The 24,848-nt window shown below is 43.1% G+C and overlaps 1 protein-coding gene across 1 annotated transcript; it reads right to left on the bottom strand.

Moving 5' to 3' along the window:
* Positions 1 to 689: 689 nt before the first annotated feature.
* On the bottom strand, positions 690 to 14,532 carry LOC118092251 (uncharacterized). Its single transcript, XM_035130119.2, has 6 exons — positions 14,467 to 14,532; positions 12,558 to 13,019; positions 8,759 to 8,843; positions 5,211 to 5,359; positions 2,133 to 2,213; positions 690 to 1,048 (listed from the first exon to the last, which is right to left on the bottom strand). Exons 2-6 carry the CDS (start codon positions 12,996 to 12,998, stop codon positions 779 to 781), a joined length of 1,026 nt encoding a protein of 341 aa, XP_034986010.1. The 5' UTR covers positions 12,999 to 13,019; positions 14,467 to 14,532; the 3' UTR covers positions 690 to 778.
* Positions 14,533 to 24,848: the final 10,316 nt, after the last annotated feature.

The following is a 24,848-nucleotide window of genomic DNA, read 5'->3' on the forward strand; positions in this document are numbered from 1 at the left end:
CTTTATATGCTGTATCAAACGACATGTTCAAATCTCCAAATGTGCTACACAAATTCATGCCTCAAGAGGCATACCTAGTTGGGATGAAGAATGCCCATTCTGCTCCAGAAGGCATTGCAATCAGAAGCCCGTGTGAAATTATTCTGTGAGGGCACATCAACTTTCACCTGTTTCTGGCCTGTTCCTCTGATTTCACATATTGTGTGCTTTTGTTTGCTCGTTCTGCTGTGCTCAAAGCCTGTTTCTCTACCCCACACTGGTACAGGTGTTGTCAAGCACCTCGTGTGAGACATACTCCATAGAATCATAGAGTTGGAAGGGACCACAAGGGTCATCTAGCTTAACCTCCTGCAATGCAGGAATCTGAGCTATCCCAGATCTTTCACACCATAACAGTGCAGGTTCTGCACCAGGCCCGTTTGTCTTCTCCTCAGGAAGTTCTACTTTCATTCTCATGGTATTAACATATACCGGTATATACATATATATATATTGCTCATTTCCCCCTATTTGAATACGGATTGATGGTTTTGATTATATCATTTTTAGCAAAACACTCCTGAGGGCCATTAGATGTGGGAGTGTATTATATAGAGAAAACCATCCCTTGCTGCACTTGTATGTTTGTTTATTATTATTTACAATTATTACATTCACTGTGCTAAAGAGAGGATGAGATTTATCCTCCTGCAATACAGAACCCTACCGGCACTAGAATAGCAGCAATGAGCACAATACAATCCGAGTATTTGCAGAGTGTTCTGTGGTTTCCCCCTCATTATTTGCACCTCAGTTCCTCGACACTCTGGGCAATGCCACTTGGCAGCAAGAAGCCCAAAGGTTCTGGTTTTATATGCATTGACAGTTGCAACTCCAGTGCCATAGGTGGTGACTGAAAGAGCCGTCCTTTTTGCAGGCTTTTTTTCCGCTGCCTGCTGTCCTGTTGTTGCATCTCAATATCGCTCTCAATGGAAACAGCTGTGCTTGGCGCTTTCTGCCTCTGACTAGATACAGCTTTTCTTCTGTCCTGGGCCTGCTTCTGGGCTGCCTGGAAAGCAGGGAGGAAATGTCACAAAAGGTCAACATCCCTATCTAGAAAGCCTGCCTAATTTCGTTCTCTCTCTCTCTCTCTCTCTCTCTCTCTCTCTCTCTCTCTCTCTCTCTCTCTCTCTCTCTCACACACACACACACACACACACACAACACTATAACTCACGGGCATTCAATGAAGCAAAAATTTGGGCAGACTGGCGACATATAAAAGGCTACACTGCTTCACACAGAGTGCAGTTCAACTATGGAACTCACTCCCACAAGAGGCAGTGGTGGCCACCAACTTGGAAGGATTTAAAAGAGGAACGGACACATTTATGGAGGAAATGGCTACCAACCAGCCACAATGCTTGTTCCTCTTCCTCCACAGCTGGAGGCAGGAATGCTTCTGAACACTGGTTGCTGGAAACCACAGGACGAGTAAGTTTTCATGTGCTCAGTTCTGGCTTGCCAGCTTCCTATTAGGCTACTGTGAGAATAGGAAGCTGGACTAGATGGGCCTCTGGCACGATGCAGAGGGCTCTCCATATGTTCTTAGTTACGCAGGGCCGGCTCTAGGGGAAGGTTGGGTGGCGCCGCGCGATGGAGCCGCGCCCGCCCACCAGCCGTGGCAAGAAATGGGGCCGGGGCGCCGGAGCGATCTCCGCACCACGGCGCCAGGGCACCCGACATGCTTAAGACAGCCCTGTAGTTACGTGACCCATGAACCATTGCTCACTTCTTCAAGTTGGGTGAGTCCATTAGGGTCAGTCTGTCCTCAGTCAGCCCCCATCTGCCTGTCTTCTTACTTAAAACCAATCAGAAGGCACTTCCTGTCATTGGCTCTGACTCTACCTACTGCTGGTCTTCTACTGGCCTTCTGCCCCACCAGTCCCAAGGACAACTAGCCACCACAACAACTTCTATCCCAACTTTCCTGCAGTTCCTCCCCTGATGTGGGGAACCTGTGCCTCTCTGTGTGTTGAATGGAACTGGTGGGAGTTGTCTAAATATTCTCTGAGCTTTATACCACATGGGTTCCTTAGAGGGGAATAAACCGGTTTAAAACTGGGTTGCTAGATTTCCTGAAGGCAACTTACCTCTTTCAACCACACCTGGCTTAGCGTTTCTTCTACACGTTCCAGAAAGGCACTGTGTGCAGCTCGTTGGCTTCTGTGCCTCTGAAGACAAAATCATTAAAATAATATAAGAAAACTACTGACGGGCATGGTTTTAACCAAATGGGGATTCACAGATATCAAACATCTTAAAACGAAAGGGCCTTGCTCCTCTGCAGCTAGGCTTTATAACAGAAGCATAGCCTGAAGGGAAGATACGTAACATTTACCGGCAAAAAAGGCTTAGCTGCAATAATTGAATACCCATCCACATTGAATATCATACAGACACCCATTTACTAGTGAGGGTATGTAGTCAGCCTGTTACAAGGGTTTTTAATGCTAGTGCTTCACAATCGCCAAATGTGATGAGAGCCTGTCAAAAAACTTTTCCCAGCAGGCCTATCTCCTCACATATCTGTGGTTGCCTGTGAGGAGCACTGGCCTCAGCAGATATAAGCCTAATACTACTACTACTACTACTACTACTAATAATAATAATAATAGTTGTTTTTATTATTTATACCCTGCCCATCTTGCTGGGATTACCCAGCCACTCTGGGCAATTTGCAGCATATCTAAAAACATAATAAAAACATCAGTCATTAAAAACCTCCCGATACAGGGCTGCCTTCAGATGTCTTCTACAAGTTGCATAATTCTTTATCTCCTTGACATCTGAGGGGAGATGTTCCACAGGGAGGGCACCACTACTGAGAAGACCCTCTGCCTGGTTCCCTGTAACTTTACTTCTTGCAGTGAGGGAAGACCCTTAGAGGAGGACCACAGTGTCTGGGCTGAGTGATGGGGGTGGAGACGCTCCTTCAGGCATTCAGTACATGGCTGACATGAACAGGCAAGGAGCTTGGGGAGAGTAGGTGCGAGCAAACTAGCTCTACATCACCCCTGCCGTCCTCCATTTGCCTGGGAATAAGCCCCACTGAATTCAACAGGGTTTACATCAGAGCAGACATGGTTCGGACTGGGGTGTTAGCAATCCATTTATGCAACAGGGGTGGCAATGTTTGTGTTTTGGCGCTATTTTTCCTGCAGTGCAGTTTCTTGGCAAAGCCGAAGTTCCTGAAAGCCTCCATCGTGTGTGCTTTGCTTCAAGCGATTGAAGTCCCTTCGACAACAACAGGAAGCACCTCATCCAATCAGCCATACAGAGGACTGGCAAGATTTGTACAGTGATATGATTTCCCACAATGCCTAAAAATATGCCATGTGTTTTTTAAATTTAAAAAACCAAGCTGAACGCAGAAGAACAAAAAGAGAGAGGAAGAAATAAAATAACAGAAAGCATAGGCTGGGGGCAGCAGTAAACACCTGAGATTATAGGAGGGACAGGATAACGTACAGGGCACCTAACTAGCAGCGAATCATGGTGGGTCAGAGGGGCCCACTCTGAATCACACTAGGCCAGGCATAGGCAAACTCGGCCCTCCAGATGTTTTGGGACTACAACTCCCATGATCCCTAGCTAACAGGACCAGTGGTCAGGGATGATGGGAATTGTAGTCCCAAATCATCTGGAGGGCCGAGTTTGCCTATGCCTGCACTAGGCAGGTGCAGAGTCTAGGAGACTCCAGAAGGCAGCCATTGCTATTTCCTCCCTAGGGGAGGGAGGAGACCAGCAGCACCTCCTATTAGCCAAGAGACCACTGTAGAGTTGACATCGGGTGGGGTGGGGGCTACCAAGGAGGCAGCAGATCCAGCTTCCAAGGAGCACACCGCAGCTGTCACTGCCACTGAAGCAGCGGCAGTGGGCAATGCATGCCTCGGAGGCCAGATCTGTTGCCCCTGTGAATTCTGCCACCCAAGGCAGTCACCTCACCTTGCCTCATAGGTGGGCTGGCCCTGCTTTGCAAGAAAGATCCCTGTCCATTGCTAAACCAGGTTCTGCATGAGAAAGTTGGATTCTGTGCTGCCCAGCAAATGCTGACACATGAATACATGCATCTGTGATTATACCTACTTTGTGTAGCATCTAAACAAAGCAGGAACAAATTCAAGCATTCACCATAAATGACATAATCTAAGTATGTTATTACCTAAAGTGATTAAAAATTCTTAACTTATATCTTTGTAGCTATAATCCAAAACTTTGTATGTGCATATGGGCATCCTCACCCAATGTCAGGGAGGTGCCCCATTCCATATGGGCCTCAATGGGGAACCTATGGTCATCTAGAGGTTTTTGGATTTCATCAGCCCTGGCCAGTATGGCCGAATTTCAGGAATTATGGGAATTGTAGTTTGGCAACATCTGAAGGGTGAAAGGTGATCAGATGGATATCAGGGGATCAGATGGAAGCCTTACTGGTTACAATGGAACTTTCTTCCACATGTGTTAGTGCTTATAATTTAAGAGCATTTGCAGCTCAAGCGATATTAAACAGTAGGCAAGAGTCTACATATGCTATTACACTATTTGCCAACATGCATTTGAATCTCCAAGACTAGCTCAGGAAAATTACGCCCCCCACATTCTGAAATGTCTCTGGCTTGTTTCCATTTAAAACACAAGAGTCATTCATGTCTCATTAGGAAAAAGTCTATAATTTGTCAGAAAGCCCAAGCCGCTTCTGATCCCCAGGAAACTGGGTGAATCTGAGCCTGTTCCTTTCAGCCTGTAATGTAGCCAATGTATCCAAGGTTCTATGTTTTTTGCTTTTTCTAATTTTTTTTTTTTTACAAAGTATCTCCATATCTGATGGCGTAAAGCAACACACTGTCGTCCATGGCATTTTGCAAGAGAAACAGTTACAGTTTTCAAACAAAACTATAAATAGCAGCAGGCCTGCAAATATCTTCCTCTTCTACCTGTGACAACCTGTTTATGAGGCATATATTTAAAAAAAAAACAACCCACAGCCTGTCTTCTAATTATATCACCTTAGGTTAGAATCTGGCTAGCTATCGGCTTTGCAAAAACTCCCAAGTACTCCAGTTAAAAAACAAAAAAACATTCAGAACACCCACAGATGTCTATTCCAAATATAAGCTCTGTGGAAGAAGATGTGAAGAAGGGAAGGGATTATGGAGTTCTGTACTAACTGTGAAGGAAACCGGTTTAGTAGGCCAAGGCTCCTTTGGCAGAAGTAGCTTCGAATCCCACTTGAGTTCATGAGGCTTGTAGCAGGTGGTGAATCTTTCCTTGGATCTGGGTCCCCCCTTTTCTTCCGCAAGAGGATGGAGTCCGTGGACTGGAGAGGAACAGCAAACAAAAGGCAATTTGTGCTCAAAATCCGTATCGTGCATTGCTGCTGCCAGGGAAAGGATTTGAAAGCGCATGCAGCACAATCCTATGGTGTTTACTTGGGAGTAAGTCCCACAAGAGCCAATGGGACTAACAGAATTGCAGCCAAAGCAGCTAGTCAGTTTTAGGGGAGCCACACCGGTCTGGCTGCCCTGGGCGCCAGTAACCGCAAGGGGTGCCACAACAATTATGCAGAACGGAGCATGAGAGGTGAGGTTTGTGTGTTCCAATTTTTAGCACTGCACAGTGTTTTGTACTAAGCTTGGATCATAGAACAATAGGCAAGTAGGATCCTAGAATGCAACAACTGATTGGCTTGCAGGAGAAGACCAATCAGGCTCCAGGAAGAAGTTAATCAGCCTATTAGGCTGGTAGGATCGTAGAATGCAACAATTGATTGGCCGGCAGGAAAAGACCAATCAGGCTCCAGGAGGGAAGCAGAATCAGCCAATCAGACGGGACTCGTTGTGTAAATAATGTATATAAAAGCCAGAGGGGTTTTTTTTGGGGGGGGCATTTCATTCACTGTTTTACAAGCTGCAATAAAGAGCATGAAGTCACTACAGGACTCCGAGTATATTTCACACTGGGCGACACAAAAATTTGAGAGCCCGATGTCTGCCACTGTGACTATTACTAGATTTTGGGAAGATTTATTAAAGGGTGCGATGTTGGATTACTGGTATGAAAGTGCTTGGATATTAGCTTTAGTGTGAAAATGTACATATAAATTGAAAGTAACTAGGGGACAGCCAGGGGCCTTCTCTGTACTCTTGTCAGTGCCTGGTAAAACAGTTCCATTTAGGCAAGATAGGTAGAACATCGATATGTTTTATTCTGGGGTGGGGTTGTTGTTTTTTGCTTATTGGTGGGTCCCCCAAAAAATGTTTTAAATAGTTGTTTTTAACTTTTTTTTACTGATAATTTCATTGTTTTACTCGTTTTGCAAACCGCATTAAAATTACTTGCTTTTATAATCATAGAATCATAGAATCATAGAGTTGGAAGAGACCACAAGGGCCATCCAGTCCAACCCCCTGCCGAGCAGGAAACACCATCAAAGCATTCTTGACATATGGCTGTCAAGCCTCTGCTTAAAGACCTCCAAAGAAGGAGACTCCACCACACTCCTTGGTAGCAAATTCCACTGCCGAACAACTCTTACTGTCAGGAAGTCCTTCCTAATGTTTAGGTGGAATCTTCTTTCTTGGAGTTTGAATCCATTGCTCCGTGTCCGCTTCTCTGGAGCAGCAGAAAGCAATCTTTTTCAAGTGCAATGCATATCTTAATCAATAAAGAATCAGTGGCCAGAGTTGCACCAGGCACATCATACACCTGTGCCTCTTGCTGCATCCCATTTACGTAACAGGTGGACACGTATTCGCATGGAGTTTTGTAAATGCAACAGCAGATGTTCGGCCTTCTGCCAAGTTTGCTGCTCCATAGATCGCAACCAGTTAGCATAGATGTTCAGTTCTGAACTCGTCTATCAGTGACACTTACACATTCTCCAGAGCACCTAGCACACTGCTCAATGGCAGCAGCATGGTCAAATATGGCAAGCGAAATTCAAGTGGGGTGTACGAACAAAAGAGGAAAATTTGGACTGCCATAGCCCAGCTTCACAATCACCCGTTTGTAATGATATGTTGACTTTTGAGTGTTATAAATAGTCAAATGAGAATCTTAGCCTTAATGTTTTGTATTATAAATATGCCAGAAACTAACCTTTATTACTATTGTTCCCTAAAGGAAATAATGGCTGTTGTGAGTGCCAACTATTTAATATGTCTGCTTAATGAAGATTAATACTATCAGAGTCTAATAATAATAATTATAATTTGTTGTTGTTGTTACCTCACCCATCTGGCTGGGTTCCCCCAGCCACTCTGGGCAGCTCCCAACAGAATATTAAAAACACGATAAAACATCAAACATAAAAAAACTTCCCTAAACAGGGCTGCCTTCAGATGTCTTCTAAAAGTCAGATAGTTGTTTATTTCTTTGACATCTGATGGGAGGGCGTTCCACAGGGTGGGCGCCACTACCGAGAAAGCCTGGTTCCCTGTAACTTCACTTCTCACAGTGAGGGATCCACCAGAAGGCTCTCAGAGCTGCACCTCAGTGTCCGGGCTGAATGATGGGGGTGGAGACGCTCCTTCAGGTATACTGGGCCGAGGCCGTTTAGGGCTTTAAAGGTCAGCACCAACACTTTGAATTGTGCTCGGAAACATACCGGGAGCCAATATTGCAACCCTCTTTCACTTCCTGGATAGCTCAGCAGGGGGTTGTACTACATGATGCTTGGGGTCCCTTCCAACTCCATGAGTCTATGATTCTATTACCGTATTTATTACAGGGATGATTAGCCCTTTTCAGCTTATGGAGGCCACATTGTCTTGTAGGCAACCTTCTGAGGGCTGCAGGCCTGTGGTAGGCAGGGCCAGCAACAAAAGTGGGGAGAGCAGCAGACATTAACGTTGTTGTTGTTGTTTAGTCGTGTCCCACTCTTCGTGACCCCATGGACCATAGCACGCCAGGCACTCATGTCTTCCACTGCCTCCCGCAGTTTGGTCAGACTCATGTTGGTGGCTTCGAGAACACTGTCCAACCATCTCGCCCTCTGCCGTCCCCTTCTCCTTGTGCCCTCCATCTTTCCCAACATCAGGGTCTTTTCCAGGGAGTCTTTTCTCATGAGGTGGCCAAAGTACAGGAGCCTCAGCTTCACGATCTGTCCTTCCAGTGAGCACTCAGGGCTGATTTCCTTCAGAATGGATAGGTTTGATCTTCTTGCAGTCCATGGGACTCTCAAGAGTCTCCTCCAGCACCATAATTCAAAAGCATCAATTCTAATGTTACCTTTATAGAATCATAGAATTGTAGAGTTGGAAGGGACCCTGAGGATCATCTCCTGCACCCAACCTCCTGTGATGCAGGAATACGCAGCTGTCTCATGTGGGGATTGAACCTGCAACATTGGCATTTTCAGCACCACGCTCTAACCAACTGAGCTATCCAGTGCAATTATACCGTAGGCTGCTAGACAGTATATAGTATACCAACTCATACACCCCTATCTATCCTCCACCCAAGTAAGTAAGAAGCATTATCAGATTTCAAGAACATATTTCAGCCAGGCAAGGAGGGTGTAAAGCAGGACCAGGAGGGGGAAGCACAGGCTGGAGAGAGTTTTGAGAGCCACATCCCACACAACACCCTATGCCCAGCACAACACAAGCTTCCCAATCCAATTTATTACTATGATAACATGATGTTCAAACTATAATGTTCCTCTGATGCATGAAACGGGTGTCATACCTACCTCTGAAGATCAGCGAGGACTTACCTTTGCTTAAACCCTGGGATTTAAGCTTTAGATTCAGAGGGTCTCTGGCATAGCTGGTCACAAAATTTGGTCCATTTGGCTCATACTGCACAGGAAAAAACATGGAGAGGCATGGCAACACCTGGATTTGCTGGCAAACAACTTGGGAGCAATGCTTTGGCGCTTGTCATTCTTACTGCCCATTCACAGCAACTTCCTTGTGGATATAGCAAACAGGGTTATTTTACCGTATGTTCCGGCGTATAAGACGACCCCCAACTTTTCCAGTTAAAATATAGAGATTGGGTTATACTCGTCATATAAGAAATACGACCCGGCGTATAAGACAACCCCCAGCTTTTGAGAAGATTTTCCTGGGTTAAAAAGTAGTCTTATACGCATGAAAATACAGTTTTGCCATGCTTCTATTTTTTCAAGGTTTGTCGAGGGTTTTTTGCCTCCTGCTGTGGCACTGTACTTTTAAAGCAAAGGCTATACAGATAGATATACACCACACATTTAAAACACATGACTTTTTCCAAAGAATCCTGGGAACTGTAGTGTATCTTTCACATTATGACAATTCCCAGCATACCCACAAGTTACAGCTCCCAGGATTCTTTGGGTGGGAAATCATGTTTTAAATAGACAGTGTGTACATAGCTTGTGAGCTGTTCTACATTTCTTTCATGCTGCTGTTTTAATGGATTTATGTCCTGTATTTTGTTTTATTTATTTATGTTACTAGGGTGGGGTTTTTGTTTTGTTTTTTTTTGTATTGTTGTGTTTCAGTCTCGAGGCAACACCGGGGTCCTTTTATGGTACTACAGTGGTACCTTGGTTTAAGAACAGCTTAGTTTATGAACAACGTGGATTAAGAACGCTGCAAACCCGGTAGTAGGTGTTTTGGTTTGTGAACTTTGCCTTGGAATAATAACATGTTTTGCTTCCTGTTGAGTGTGTTCCATTTGTAAATTGAGTCCCCCACTGCTATGGGAAAGCACGCCTTGGTTTAAGAATGCTTTGGTTTAAGAACGGACTTCTGGAACGGATTAAGTTCGTAAACCAAGGTACCACTGGTAAAAGGCTAAGAAACGGGTCTCCAAATGCATGTTTGGGTTAAAAGTGGGTCATGGGTCTGAAAAGGTTGAAGACACTTATTTTAGCAGATTGCAAGGTAGGTTGGAGATTCTCTAAAAGAAATAAACAAACAAGAAGTGATCCTGGAACTGGACAGAGCTCATTTCTTGCCACATACTCAGTTGTTAAACTACTTAGCTAACATCAATAAAACTGATTTGTAAACTTCTGAGGCTCTCAAAAGTCAACAGAAGGCACACAGCTGTCGTTAATAATATACAGTCACTTCCTGGTTTAAGGCAGGAATAAGTTATCCAGTAAGTTTAGTAAGGAAATGCTAATCTTAGCTTTTCAAAGCACCTCAGATAATCATCTCCGTATACACATTTCTTAACTGGTTCTGCTAGTAAATACCTGCCCTTTGTTAATACCATAAGGTTCACATGTGAGCACATAAGCAGGGCCGTCTTTCAATGAAAAAAAAAAACTTTTAAGTCAGGTCTGAGGACCAATTTCTGCCTGGGACCACATTTCCTTTTAAGCAACCTGCTGCATGCTAGTAGTACCTGAGATGAGAGGAAAAAGTAGGAGAGCAACAAACCTAAGTTTACCTTTGTATGGTAGGCTACTTCCTACATGCACCCTTCTCTGTCCTCCATTGAAGTAAGGGCTGAAGAACATATTTCAGCCAGCCAGAAACACTCATAGGGACACAGGAAGCTGCCTTCTGTTGAGGAAGAAGACCATTGGTCCATCTAGCTCAGAACTGCCCTACACCTCTCTGCATCCTCCAGGCAAAACACTCAAGAAGGGTGCAGATCCAGTGAGGGGTTTTGCCTGGGAAGGGGCGAGACCTAGGAAGAGTCCTGAGGACCAGGTGGAAAGGCCTCCTGTCCTAGCTGCAACTTAAAAGTTTGGTGCGATAAAAGTAATGATACTGATTTTTTTAAAAAAATACCACAGGGAGGGTTAGCCTGTTAATTTGTGTTGTGGTTGAATGGAGAAAAACAATGAAATGCATTAGAAATGATCGCATTGGACATTAACGTGCCTCTATAAATTAATTTAAGTCTCATGAAAAAATCCAGTCACCAACAGAGTACCATGATTGTAGATGAATATCCCAATGTTTAAAAAGTTTTTGAAGAGCCCTGAGGCTTCAAAGACATTTTCAAAGGCTAATACAGTATAACCACATAACCCAACTACACTATAAGGAAAAGATAAATGTGATCCACATCACTGAATTCATTTGACCAAAGCATTTGTTGCAATAGTGCCATCTTGTGGAGACACTAAATTCTGTTGCTTGTGTGTGTTTCTGGGTGGTGTGTACTTTATAGACACACCAAAGAGAAAATGATGTAGCTTCTGTGTTATGTAGATAGAGATAGGCGAAACTGTCAATTTAGGGTTCTCTCATTTTCTCATATTTATTTCGGTTCTTCACATTAGTTTTTGGTTTTTTATGTCCTCATGAAAATTCATCAGCATTGTAGCATACAATTTTGCCCAATATCGACATTTTTGCAAAGCAGTATTCCCTTTGTATGTTATATTCTCTCATGCTTTTATATGCATTCTTTCCTCTAGTACATGCAGTTTTGGTACATATTCCTTGGCTGGAGAAGCACACCGCAAAATTTGGAGAAATGCAAATTTCAAAGGATGTCTGTGTTTTGATTCACGTATTATTTTGGGAAGTGTGAATTAGGTAGGTTCACCTTTTGAGGAGAATGGAATCAAGTCCCTATGTGTAAAGGCAGAAAAAAAACTACTGGTAAGCTTTAATGGTAGATTTCTAGGTGAGTTGAGGTAGATCGCAAGGGTTTCTGACTTCTGGCTCCTTAAGAAAAGGATCAAATGAAAATATGTGCCTCTCTCACTTCTGAAATAATGAAAACTTGTGGGGGACAGACCAGGATTGAATTTCTGTGAGAAACCCACCCTGGAGATAAAAGCAAATTTCTGGGCTGAGCATGTTCTCAGAAGTAGCCTTTAGCCTTTTTCCATTCTATATACAGTGGAACCTCGGTTTATGAATTTTCGGTTTATGAACGCCGTGGACCCATCTGGAATGGATTAATTCACTTTCCATTACTTTCAATGGGAAAGTTTGCTTCAGTTTATGAACAGACTTCCGGAACCAGTTACACCCATGCTTCGGGTTAAGTACGCTTCAGGTACCCGTCTGGAACGGATTAATCCACTTTCCATTACTTTCAATGGGAAAGTTTGCTTCAGTTTATGAACGCTTCAGTTTAAGTACTCCGTGGACCGTCTGGAACAGATTAATCCACTTTCCATTACTTTCAATGGGAAGGTTCGCTTCAGTTTATGAACGCTTCAGTTTATGAACAGACTCCCGGAACCAATTGTGTTCATAAACCGAGGTACCACTGTATGTACACCTGTCTGACTAAGCCACTGTGTAAACACTTGGCTCCAACTTGTAGCTCTTACAACTCCAGTGGTACCTCGGAAGTCAAACGTTCAGAAACCAAGGCACGGCTTCCAATCGGAAGCTGCGGAAGTCGTGTCAGATGTTCGGGTTCCAAAGAACGTTCGCAAACTGGAACACTCACTTCCGGGTTTGCGGCGTTCAAAGGGGCATCACAAAGTAGATCCCACAAGCCTTGAAGTCTACCCACACCTGGTGCAGAGCATTGCCTCGGTCCCCCTCCCCACCAAAGGCCACCCTTTCCCAGTTGCCTCTATCTCAAGTCATCCTTCCCTTTACCTGTCTATGGTCGAATGGTTTTGGATCTTGGTATATACTGCTCTTAAACTTTCCCATCTTCACGAACATTAACTGGGCTTCGTAGGGACCCACGTGGGGAAACCTTGTAATGATCTTGGGCTCCTGTTCACGTTCCACGATGGAGAAAAATAAATTTGACCTTATCCTCTCCAACTCTTCATGCACCATGCTTGGGGGTGATTTCTTTTTCAGCTCTTTCGACTTTCCTCGCGGCTTCCTGAGAAGGCCTCGGGTGATATAAAGCCTGTAGCTGAAATCGGGAGGTTGTTTTAGGCAGCTATCCTTTTCCAGAGGGGCTGTGTGTGGCTGAGACTCACTGACTCGATCGCGTGCTAAGGCTAACTCCAGATGCGTAGCAAATTTCCCCTTTGAATCGAAAGTACACTTCGATTGGTTCCCAGCATGGATATTGGGGAACATTCTGCATTCGCCGTTCTATGCCTAAAGAAGGTAAAGAGGAAGAGGAATAAGAAGAAAGACTTTGGTTATTACTGATTTATCATACAAATTTATTCTTCATACAATTATGCACAAAACAGCTGTTTAAAAACAACAGCAACAACCCATGAAAATATGCCTGCTGCATCGCTTCCTTTGGGCTGACAGAAGAAGTCACCCTTGAAACAAAATGGCTAGGTCTGGATTGAGACACATCAAAAAAGCGTTTCAGTTAAACACGTTGTAAACTTCATTAAGGGAAATCACTTTTGTGAAAGACGGGACTCCACAGCGCCATCTGGTGTCACAGTGTTATAACGCATATAAAGAGCTTTTTCTTTACGAATGTATCTGAGTCCTAAGTTGTGCTGAGGCAATGAGCAAACTGATGTTGGGGTTGTGGCGATACATGGTACCCAGAAAAACATCGCCACATACTTTTTTTTTCTCTTTAAAACACCCTAACCCATCCAAGTTGAATAGTGAAAATAAGACTGCAAAACAAATCAAAACAAAGTTCCTTCCCCAAGGAAAAATGCAACTAGCTAGCTTGTATTCCCATTGCAGATTATGTTCGCAGCCAGATATTTATGCCTTTATAGAAGTATATCTGTACTGCCAAGATATCAAGGCGGTGTACATTGTTAATACACAAAATACCGTTTAGAAATATATTGAAAAGTACAGGTAATCTTTAAGGTTACCGGCTAAGCAAAAATAAAAACTAGACAACTGCAAAGGCCTGTCAGCAAAACAAGTCTGCAAGAGACACCTGAAAGTCAATAGCAGGGATGCCTACTAAATCTCTCTTGTAAGGTATTCCAAAGCATGGGATCAGCAACACTAAATGTCTAGCCTGTAGTTCAGCCAGGTGGGCCTCTGCTGAATGGAGGAGTGGGAGGCGGAACAATTGACTGGACTCCTCCAGATGATCACAGTGTTTGAGCTTTATATTAAGGTATCTTGTGCCTAAGTTGTTCTGGGATTTGTATATCAGCCCAGGAATCCTGAACCTGGCATGGAGTAGGCTGTAAAGTACAAACTTGCTTTTTTAGAAATTGTGGTGAGAACTTTTGAAATCTTCCTTGGCTATTTACACAGTTCTCCCCGATATCATCACAATTATTTTAAGTGTTGCCCTACTGTGTTTCTCATATTATAAGACATGTCTTATATTTATTTTTTCCTCAAAAAAACACACTATGGCTTATTTTCAAGGGATGTCTTATTTTTTTCCTCCTCCTCCTGCCGCGGCCGGCATTGCTGCTGCGCCTATCACTATGTCTTATTTTCGGGGTATGGCTTATATTCCTTGAATGCTTAAAATCCTGCTATGGCTTATTTTATGGGTATGTCTTAAAATATGAGAAACAGGGTAGTTATTAATAACAGTAAAACTGCAACCTTTATAAAGGAGGCAGAGCTGAGGAAGCAAGGAGATTCTACTCACCCTCTCTAAAGCCAAGTCCTTTCTCAAGTGTTTCATGCCGGATCACATTTTCCCCTTTGCAGCCCTGGTTAGAGCAAAGCAAGCAGAGAAAGGGGAGAGAGAGAGAGAGAGAGAGAGAGAGAGAGAGAGAGAGAGAGAGAGAGAGAGAGAGAGAGAGAGAGAGAGAGAGAGAAGGGTCTCATAACAGCAATGTTTGTTCTGGGAGATGTTTGTGCTCTTCTTTTTTCTTTCTTTTTTGTTATACAAAGAGGTTTGAATGCATAAATGTATTCAACCCATCTGGGTTGCTAAGAAACAGGACAATTCTTGCCTCAGGACGTCATTCAAAATTCAAAAAAGGGGGGGAAACAACCCTGAAAAGAGTGCCTCTCTTGGCTGTATAAAATGAGCTTGAAACCTAGCAACAGCTACACCAGTTCAAGGCTATTATTTCAAATGCTAGGAAACAGAAAAGTTCACTGAGGGAAATGCAACTGAGGGAGAACGAATAAGATGAAACAGGCCACTGAGTGAGACCCAGCACAAAGACAGTCTTTTTTATTCCTGTTCTTATAGGACAGGGGTAGGCAACCTAATCGCCTTCTCAATCCGGCCCATGGACAGTCCGGGAATCGGCGTGTTTTTACATGAGTAGAATGTGTCCTTTTATTTAAAATGCATCTCTGGGTTATTTGTAGGGCATAGGAATTTGTTCATATTTTTTTTTCCAAAATATAGCCGGCCCACCACATGGTCTGAGGGACTGTGGACCGGCCCACGGCTGAAAAAGGTTGCTGACCCCTGTTATAGGACAAGCTCTCTCCCATAAACAGTGGTACCTTGTGTTAAGAACTTAATTCATTCTGAAGCTCCGTTCTTAACCAGAAACTGTTCTTAACCTGAGGTACCACTTTAGCTAATGGGGCCTCCCGCTGCCGCCGCACAATTTCTGTTCTCATCCTGAAGCAAAGTTCTTAACCCGAGGTACTACCGGTATTTCTGGGTAAACGGAGTCTGTAACCTGAAGCGTCTGTAACCTGAAGCATCTGTAACCCGAGGTACCACTGTACCAGACATGAATCTAAGTGAATGTGTGAGCATGATATTAGCTCCTAATCATAAGGACTGATTTCTGTGTATTAAAGGTGAAGGGAATTCATATATCCGGCATCTTCAGACGTGTAAAACTGGGTGGTTCTTTTCTCCACTAGATGGCATGGTATTACTTGCTATAGTAATAATAATAATAATGAAAAAGTTTAGAAAAACAACCACAAATAGTTCTGCAAAATAAATTGATATTTTTCTAACCCAAGGCATTATTTATTTACATCTAAATGAAAGCAGAAATATTGTGAAATGAATAAAAGCAAGAGGCAATGGCATCCAGTTTGGAGGAAGACGAAAGAAAGACAGAACGAAGTATTCCTTCTCCCTCACAGATGGATTGATTGTTAAACCTCTCTGGGTGGGGATGTTAGCTCTGAGGAGAGAATGGGGAATCTGCTAACAACTCTCAGCACCCCGAGCAAACTACAGCTCCCAGGAATCTTTGCGGGAAGCCATGACTGGATGGCCATCTGTCATGGATGCTTTAGCTGAGATTCCTGCAGGGCAGGGGGTTAGACTAGATGACCCTTGGGTCCCTTCCAACTCTACAATTCAATGATTGTTTAAAGTGGTACCGTAGTGCTTTATATTTATGGTGTGAATGCAGCCAAGGTAGGCCCTGCAATTGCTACAAGATGCAAGCATGGGCAGGGAAATGGATGCAACTTTCTTGCCATTCAAAAGTCAGAGGTTTCTACGAACACAGATCCATCTTACATCCACAAAAACTAGAAGCAGATCAGATTTGAGGACACATTCCAGCCAGCCAAAAGTGTTCATAGAGGACTTGGAGCAAAGTTAGTCAGAGGTTTGGCCCGGTGACGGAGGTAGGGGCTCCAAAATGCCAGAGGCCAGAGTGGGGGCACATTAAATCCCTGGTCCTTAGATTTCCCCCCCCCCATTGATGAAGCACTTGTGAAACTGAAATCCTTTCCCTCAACCCCCAAAAGCCCTCAGAGGACAAACACACAGAAGTAGTGGTACTACTGCTCCACAGTCGCCATCCCATAACAGGGGACGACGGGGACGACTAATTGTTGTTAATATGGTATAAAATTATGTGCCATTAAGTTACCATTAAATCAATTACATTCTCTTTCCCAAACTCTGAATATAATAGATTTGGATGTTCACAGGCTGTAGGTTAATTGGAACCTGCCGTGTATAAAGGATAAGCCACGGCTTTCCGGATATATTTACTGCATTATCATTCTATGTGTGTAAATAATTCAATCTGTTTCCTGTAGGCCCCCATCATCCTAGCACTTACTTTTCCTGATATTTTCTCCAACAGGTTTATATTACCTTTTTTTTTAACTCAATTTCGCTGTGTGAAAATGCTTGACTACACAGACTTCCTCTCATTTCAAACAGCCATAAATTAAATGGGGTTACCTGATGAGTGCTCATTATCTCCTGAGGATACAGCAGGCATGTCAAACCTGCGGCCCTCCAGATGTTTTGGACTACAATTCCCATCTTCCCCAACCACTGGTCCTGCTAGCTAGGGATCATGGGAGTTGTAGGCCAAAACATCTGGAGGGCCGCAGGTTTGACATGCCTGGGATACAGGATTAGGAGATTTTGTTACAGATAATTAAAGAGGATGTTTGCGCCATCTTCAGCTAAAAATACCTACAGCTTGGATTCTCAGGTTGCAATCAAGTTTGGGTCACCCCTTCCATGTTAGCTTAATCTATAGATTATACATTATTATATTCACTGGCAAAAACCCTACATTAAACTTACTGCATACTTAATACATTCTTCAATACATAATTTGTTTTTTCCATAACTACGGTAATTAAATAGTGGGGAGCCTGGTTCTCACTAGAGGTGCAAGTACTTAATTTCAGACCCTGGACATAATGATCCTAGGAGTCTATAAACCGTGTTGCAGCCTGAGGCCGTCAAAGTGAAGCAAAACAAGATAAAAACAAAATGCAGGGAATGACCGATTGGCATGCGTTCGATATGTGTCGTAGTGACCCGGAAGTGGCTAGGAAAGGGGGCAAAACTGGGAGTGGGGTGGGGTAGAGCAGGCTTATACACCTTCCCCCGTCACACACAATGACCTAGAATGCAACCCCCACACAAATAAGGGGTTGCCTGTACAGAAAACACAATTTCTAAACACAATTAAACCCATTTCAACAAACTCTAAAAACAACAAACCAGTGTTGTATACAAATGTTCAATTAATATTTCCTAATATTTCACACTTCTGGGACAGCCTTCTTAAGCAAAATGAACTTCTGCAGTAGGTGCCTATTCCAGAGGACTGGAACTGCCAACACTAAAAGCAGGATTTCTAGTGGGAAATTCAGAGACACCTCTTGTTACAGCTTAAACAATCCCGTCATATCTCAGATTCAAGGCCAGAGCTATAAGAGATTTACTTTCAGAGTTCAAAAGTGTGATTTTTAAGGCCATATAGTCCTAATCCATATACTGTTAAAGAAATTGCAAATCAACTTGCAAATCAACCAACATGCAATGTTCCGTTTTCAGAGACTCCAAGATTAATCTATCGGTCCTTTAAATGAAAACAATACCAGATTAAAGAACTATGTATTAGTGATTTACTTATTTTAAAGTTTGTTTTGTTTTATCCCATGTTGCAATTTAAGTGTGGCGCCCAAGGCTCCTACGAATAAAGGTTTAATATCAACAATTAACATTGAACTAGAAAGTGACATTGAAAGCTGAAGCCAAACAGTAATATCCACCATAAAAGTAAGCAATAAAAAGAGTGAAATAGCAAACGCAGGAGTCAATCACTGATTAAAAGCTTGAGAGAATAAAGTTCCCTTCAGTCTGTGCTCAAAAGGTCACATGCTAGGTGGCAGTCAAGATCCCTGGAGAACCTATTCCACAACTGAGGAGTCACCACCGAAAAGGCCCTGCCTTCACGGGGTCACACCCTCCACAACTGAAGATAGTGGCACGGGATGCACATGCTGTTAATGACATAGAACGACCTACCTCTTCCCACCTGTACTGTAGATCCTGTGCCACATGGTGATTCCCTATAGCAATGGAGGGTCCAAATTCCTTCTTTGTCAACCTGAAAACAGCAATATGTCCTAATCAGTTTATGCCAGAGATGGAGAAATTGTGGTCCTACAGATGTTGTTGGACTATGCTTTCCAACATCCCTGAGCATCATCCCTGCTGTCTGGGGTTGATGGGAGACGGGGTCAGCAAAGTCTGCAGGCCGACAGGTTTGTTCCCTTCTTCTGTTTTTCTGCTTTGGCAATGGGTAGCTCCAATCTTGCCAGCCTCACTGATTTCAGAGGTATAGAATTAGATACAAGATGGAGTCCTATGTAGGGTTAAGCCGGGTCACTGTATGCCATATCAACATCAACATCATCCATCATCATCACCACCACCACCATCATTAAAACCCTCAAAAGTCCACACCAGGTCATGAAAAATAAAACTGTAGGAATATTGTCTCTGTCTTTAAAGTGGCAGCTAGACTGGTGACTGGGAGCAGCCGCCGAGACCACTTAACACCGGTCCTAAGAGACCTACGTTGGCTCCCAGTATGTTTCCGAGCACAATTCAAAGTGTTGGTGCTGACCTTTAAAGCCCTAAACGGCCTTGGTCCTATATACCTGAAGGAGCGTCTCCACCCCCATTGTTCTGCCCGGACACTGAGGTGCAGCGCCGAGGGCCTTCTGGCGGTTCCCTCACTGCGAGAAGCAAAGCTACAGGGAACCAGGCAGAGGGCCTTCTCGGTAGTGGCGCCCGCCCTGTGGAACGCCCTTCTATCGGAGGTCAGGGAGATAAACAACTACCTGACATTTAGAAAACACCTAAAGGCAGCCCTGTTTAGGGAAGTTTTTAATCTGTGATATTTTAATGTATTTTTTTATTTATTGGAAGCTGCCCAGAGTGGCGGGGGAAACCCAGCCAAATGGGCGGGGTATAAATAAATAAATAAATAAATAAATAAATAAATAAAGCAAGACACAGGAAAGCTTGCCTTTTAACAAAATCTGTGGGAGAGGCTTAAAAGGGATCACTGTACCAGATATTTAAACCTAATGATTGTCTGCAAAATCTCTCTTTATGCCACTGGAAGGGAAAAGCAGGCCAAGGGGAACATTTTGTTAATCAGGTATGTTAAAGTTTATATACTCTTGCAATTCAAGGGACACTGCACTGCCCATTGTGGCTACTGCTGAGATTTATACATTTATTTACAGTAACTTCAGTTTTCCTACAGGCTGCATTATCAATCAGAGTTGTGGACAAACTTTTCCCTTATTGGCAGTGCCTCGCTATTGGGCGAAAGTTAATCTGGAATATTAGTGACTCATGCTGGAATTCAGAAAATATCAAGGAAGCTTGGAAATGAAGGAGATCATTAAAGTTCCTACCTATCTGCACTCTTTCCCTGATCCCCCTTTCCCTCTGACTCGGTTGCTTTTAGAACACATACATTAATTCTACCTTTGTCTGCATACAGAAATGAAAGACACTCTAACAACTCCCATTGGATGAGACGCACAGCCATGCAGGCGAATGGCTCAGATCATGACGCTGCTCAATGATGTAGGCCTCCTTCCACCCGGAAGCGTGCCTGTGATCTCACAAAAGCCGATTCATGACAAGCAACCCAAAGGAAGATCCATGAATGACCTCACAAAGGACAGCTAGGAGATCAGACCTTCCAGGCACTTGTTACTCTAGGGCCTAGGCAACTCCAAAACATTTTGCTGCATCTTTCCTCCTTCCGGATACAGAAGCCAATCAGATTGGCAATTGAATCTCCACTCAACACAGACAACTGGACATCCTTCTCTACCATCTTCTCTAATCCCGAACCATCCCTTTTATATTACTGATCACCAAGAGGTGCTTAATACTCTTGACTGAAGTACGTTATAAGGATTCACGCTTAAGAAGCAGCTCCGAAGTGACCTCTCCGGGGCACAAGCCTGGGCAGTCTGTATGGAAGTACTGGGCTGCCCAGGTGACAAGACCCCTTTCTTGGCCTTGCCAATGTGATCCAAAGGAAAGCAGAACAATATATTTGGCACCAGCTTGGCTGCAGGAGTTGCTGGAAGGAGTGTACCATCCAACAGTCTTAAGGACTCCACTCCAAATTTGTGTAGGGTCTACTCCCTACTCTTTTCTTCTCCCAAAGAAGGCAGCAGAAGTTTAGAACCAGAATTCCCCTTCTCTTAGATGAGCTCCTTTTCCAGGTTGACAAGCCCCATCTACGGTACTTCTCACTTCCCTCCATAGGAGCCAGTTCCTAGGGGCTGAGGTCGCTTCACACACACACCCTTAAATATTTGAGGGGTCTGGGAGCTCCCAAAGTTGATGGGTATTGCCATTCAAATGGTGTGCATGCACCATGTGTTGTGATCAATAATGTGGGGCGGGGCTTACCTGGGTCTCCCCAATATTTTATTCAAGTTGGCAAGCACCCTTGCTTCCCTCTACAGCACATGCAGAAACTGCCTTCTTGATCATTGGACCTATTCTTGGTCTCGTCTGCTCGATCCACCAGAGCCTGTCCTCACATGCAGGGAAAGCATCCCAGTAGGGACTTAAGAAAAACATTCTGCACATCCCCAGAGTCTCTCTCTGTCTCTCTTTTCTGCTTTAAGTGCAGAGCCCTGGCATTTGAAACCAGCCTCTGGAGCTGAGTGCAGTTAAACCCTGGCTCAGATTAACTCCACAGACACATATAAGAAAAAGCACATATAGGGTTTTGGAACATATTCCCAAATATCGGTTTCCTCTCTCTTCGTTGTTTATTTGGCTTGAGACCAGGTTGGAATTTCACAAAAACAGGGCCAGATCCAAAGAACTGTGGGCGGAAGGGAAATAGCTTGCTAGCACTGTTCCCTGAACACTTGTGCAAGAACTTAAACGAGAGTCCAGCTCTGCAATTGCTACACAGATAGGCTTAGGTACTTTGGGAACGTGGTCCGTCTGAAACCTTGGAGAGTCACTGCCAGACAATGCAGACAATCTGAGTCTGACTTGGCAGCTTTCAATGTACGTTGTTGAGTTTAACTTTTCTCATGCAACATTCTAGCACAGATGCACTTTGAACTCCAGCGCCCATCAACCCCAGCTAGCATGGCCAAGAGTAAGAGAGGATGGAAGCTGTAGCTCAGCAACATTTGGAGGGCCACGGGTGCCCCGTCCCCAATCTAATAAACCAGCCCTTTTACACATGGGGACAATTGAAAGACTGACATTCTGTTTAGGAGCTCCAAGGAGGAACAGCCTTTAAAGACCAGTGCAATTTCTGTGGAAGCATATCAGACAATTCATGGTTTCTCCCATCCATGGAGACACTTGCCTCACTAAGCTCCTGTTATTTGTGCTTTTAATGTCCTTGTGGGAGTCTTTCTTTCTTTTTCCTTTTGCTTTTTTGTCCAAGCTGTAAACCAGCAGATGATTGAATGCACAGGAAATTCGGCATATCTTTTTCACAGATGCTGTCAGATGGGTGAAACAAGGAAATGGAAGGAAGCACAGATCGAAGGATTATCACTCTGTGATTCTACAAGCGTTTGGTACGATTCAATGGCCACTTACATTGATGTAGATCCATTAGCAGAGTCAGTGAATTGCTCCCTTGTGCGAGATTTGCTGGCTCTGTGGATGCTGTGCAGAGACAATTCAACAATCAGCTATGAGGCTGCTGGTGCATAAGTTGTATGTGACCACTTTGCTAGCGATGGAAAAGACAACACTCTGATTCCAAAGCTTATCTCAGCAAAGAAAGGGGTACTTTTTATTACTGACAATTTATTGTTTTCCAATGTTTGGATTTGAACAGAAGTGTTTCCTTTGGATCTCAGAATGCAATGGTGTCCTCTTAATAAACCCAAAGGGACAATTGACAAATCTTAAAAGCTTAACATTTCCATGAACAGGAAACGGAATCAAAGTTCAGCTTTTTTGAACTACTACCTGGTGCCGACACATATTATTATTATTTTGTTAATAGCCTTCAACACTGAGAAACAGGAAATTGAGAACAGAATGACCCTTTTAAAAGATCAGGTATTTCCCCATCTAAATTGATTGATTGACTGACTGACTGACTGACTTGATTGATGCTTTTAAAAGAAAATCTATGTGCTATTTTACCACACCATACATTCATTAGTTTCCTTAATATGCAGATGCTACCTCACTAAGGGGCTAGGAAATGTTCTAGTCATATAAAGGCACTTAAAAACTGACCTAAAAGTGCTTCCAGGATTCTTTTAAAAACTGGACTCCCTCTCTCTCTCTCTCTCTCTCTCTCTCTCTCTCTCTCTCTCTCTCTCTCTCTCTCTCTCTCTCTCTACCTCTCCATCTCTCTTTCTCTGAGTTACTGTTTCCCTTCTTCTTTGGCGATCACTCGTAGCCAAGTAAGATTGTCTTCCATAAACATGATCTTAACAGTGAGTCCATAAGTGACTGTGGAGGCCAATTCTGGATCCACACGTCTTTACACAGTGGGGACATAGGTTTCCAGGCGGGAGTTGATCATGGTGAGGGTTTGCCAAGCATGCCTTCCTCTTGGTGCGTTCCTTCTTTTCGTCCTGAGTTCAAGTGTCTTCAAAGCCCATGACACCTTTGGGAAAGGCTGTTCTCCAATTGGAGCACTTGCAGGCCAGTGTTTCCCAGTTGTCAGTGTTTATACTACATTTTTAAAGATTTGCCTTGAGAGAGCCTTTAAATCTCTTTTAAAGAGATTTAAAGCCAAAGAGTGGTTGACGCTAGAGAACCAGGAGCTATTGGAGGTTGAAGGATTTAGGAACATTAGGGGTTGGCATGCCTATTTGTTATTAGAATCGAAAGGAAATCGAAAAGAATTTTCAGACCATATAATAAAGAAATCTCTATACCAAATCTGGCAAGAATTCAGACTTCTGGTAGAACCCCGAACCCCCTGGTGGGCATCTCCTGTGGAGATGACAACCACAGGTAATTATATGAAATTGGACAAATGGCCAACCTATCGAGATCTGGTGATAAAGGAGGGGATGCAAATGAATTTAAGACCCTATGAGGAAATTAAGAAATATTGTCAAAGTTGGTTACATTATGGACAAATATTAAGCATATTTAACAAACATAGAGAAGATGGCTTCCTGCCGAAGGGTTCAAAATTACAATAAATCATAATTGATAATGAGAATAAAATGTTGGGAAAAATGTATAAAGAATTGTTAGATTGGGAACTAAAAGATGAACTCACCAAAAATGTGATGGTAAAATGGGCGATAGACATTGGTAAACCAATTCAAATAGAGCAATGGGGGAAGCTATGGAATTCGGACATCAAATTTACTGCGTGCATGACAATTAGAGAAAATATATTAAAAATGTTTTATAGATAGTATATCACCCCCGAAAAAATTGCCAAATTCTACAAATCAGGGGATGGGAAATGCTGGAAATGTCAGGGGAAAATAGGCAGCCTATACCACTGTTGGTGGACGTGTCCGAGAGTGAGGGAATTTTGGGACAAGATATATGACAAATTGAAAAAAATGCTCAAATTCACATTTGCAAAAAGCCCCGAAATCTTCCTTCTAAGCTTGATCCCAAACAATATCCCAAAGGATAGAATTAACATCCTGCTTTATGCGTGTGCAGCAGCTAGGACCCTAATAGCATCAAAATGGAAGGGGGAGACGATACCGACAGTCCAGGAGTGGGAGGAAAAAATGATAGATTATTTGAAGATGGCAAAACTAACGGCAATAATTAGGAATGTACCGAAGAGGAAAATAATGAAGGAATGGGAATATGTACAGAACTACTTGGACAGCGAAAAAATAAAAAACAACCTAATGGCGTGCTTAGACTGAAAATATGAGAGGTGAGGTTGAATTTATAGACTTTAAGAAGAAAGGAAAACGTGGGAAGTAATAATTATAGCAAGAGAAAACGAATATGGTAAGGAAAGCGTGCGGTAAATAACGGGAGGTAATTTTTTGTTTATTGTTTATCTGTTTTATGTCCCCCCCCTTTTTATCCTTTTTGTATGTTTTTGTATGCTACATTTTGCTCTATTATAATTTGTTTTGTTTTGTATGAAGACCGAGTTTATTATCAGTTGATTACTTTACTATATGATTTATGTAAGGTTTATAGGATCTACATGATTTTGGGAATGTGTTTTTTGCTAAATTTTCTTTGATGTTCTGCCTTTGTTAAATGTTTTCTTTTGATTTCTTTTACTTTTTGTTTTTTTTTCTTTTTCTTTTTTTCTTTCCCCCTTTTTTCCTGTAAATATCTTGGAGAGTTTTGTAACT

This window comes from Zootoca vivipara, chromosome 12 (genome assembly GCF_963506605.1).
Source record: "Zootoca vivipara chromosome 12, rZooViv1.1, whole genome shotgun sequence".
Classification (NCBI taxonomy): domain Eukaryota; kingdom Metazoa; phylum Chordata; class Lepidosauria; order Squamata; family Lacertidae; genus Zootoca; species Zootoca vivipara.

Coding starts and splice junctions, on each gene's coding strand:
- LOC118092251 (XM_035130119.2), bottom strand. CDS start 12,998: ATGTTCCCCAATATCCATGCTGGGAACCAATCGAAGTGTACTTTCGAT. Junction 8,844..12,557: donor AACCATTCGACCATAGACAG/GTAAAGGGAAGG, acceptor TTTCCTGTGCAG/TATGAGCCAAATGGACCAAA. Junction 2,214..5,210: donor CTAAACCGGTTTCCTTCACA/GTTAGTACAGAA, acceptor TTTTGTCTTCAG/AGGCACAGAAGCCAACGAGC.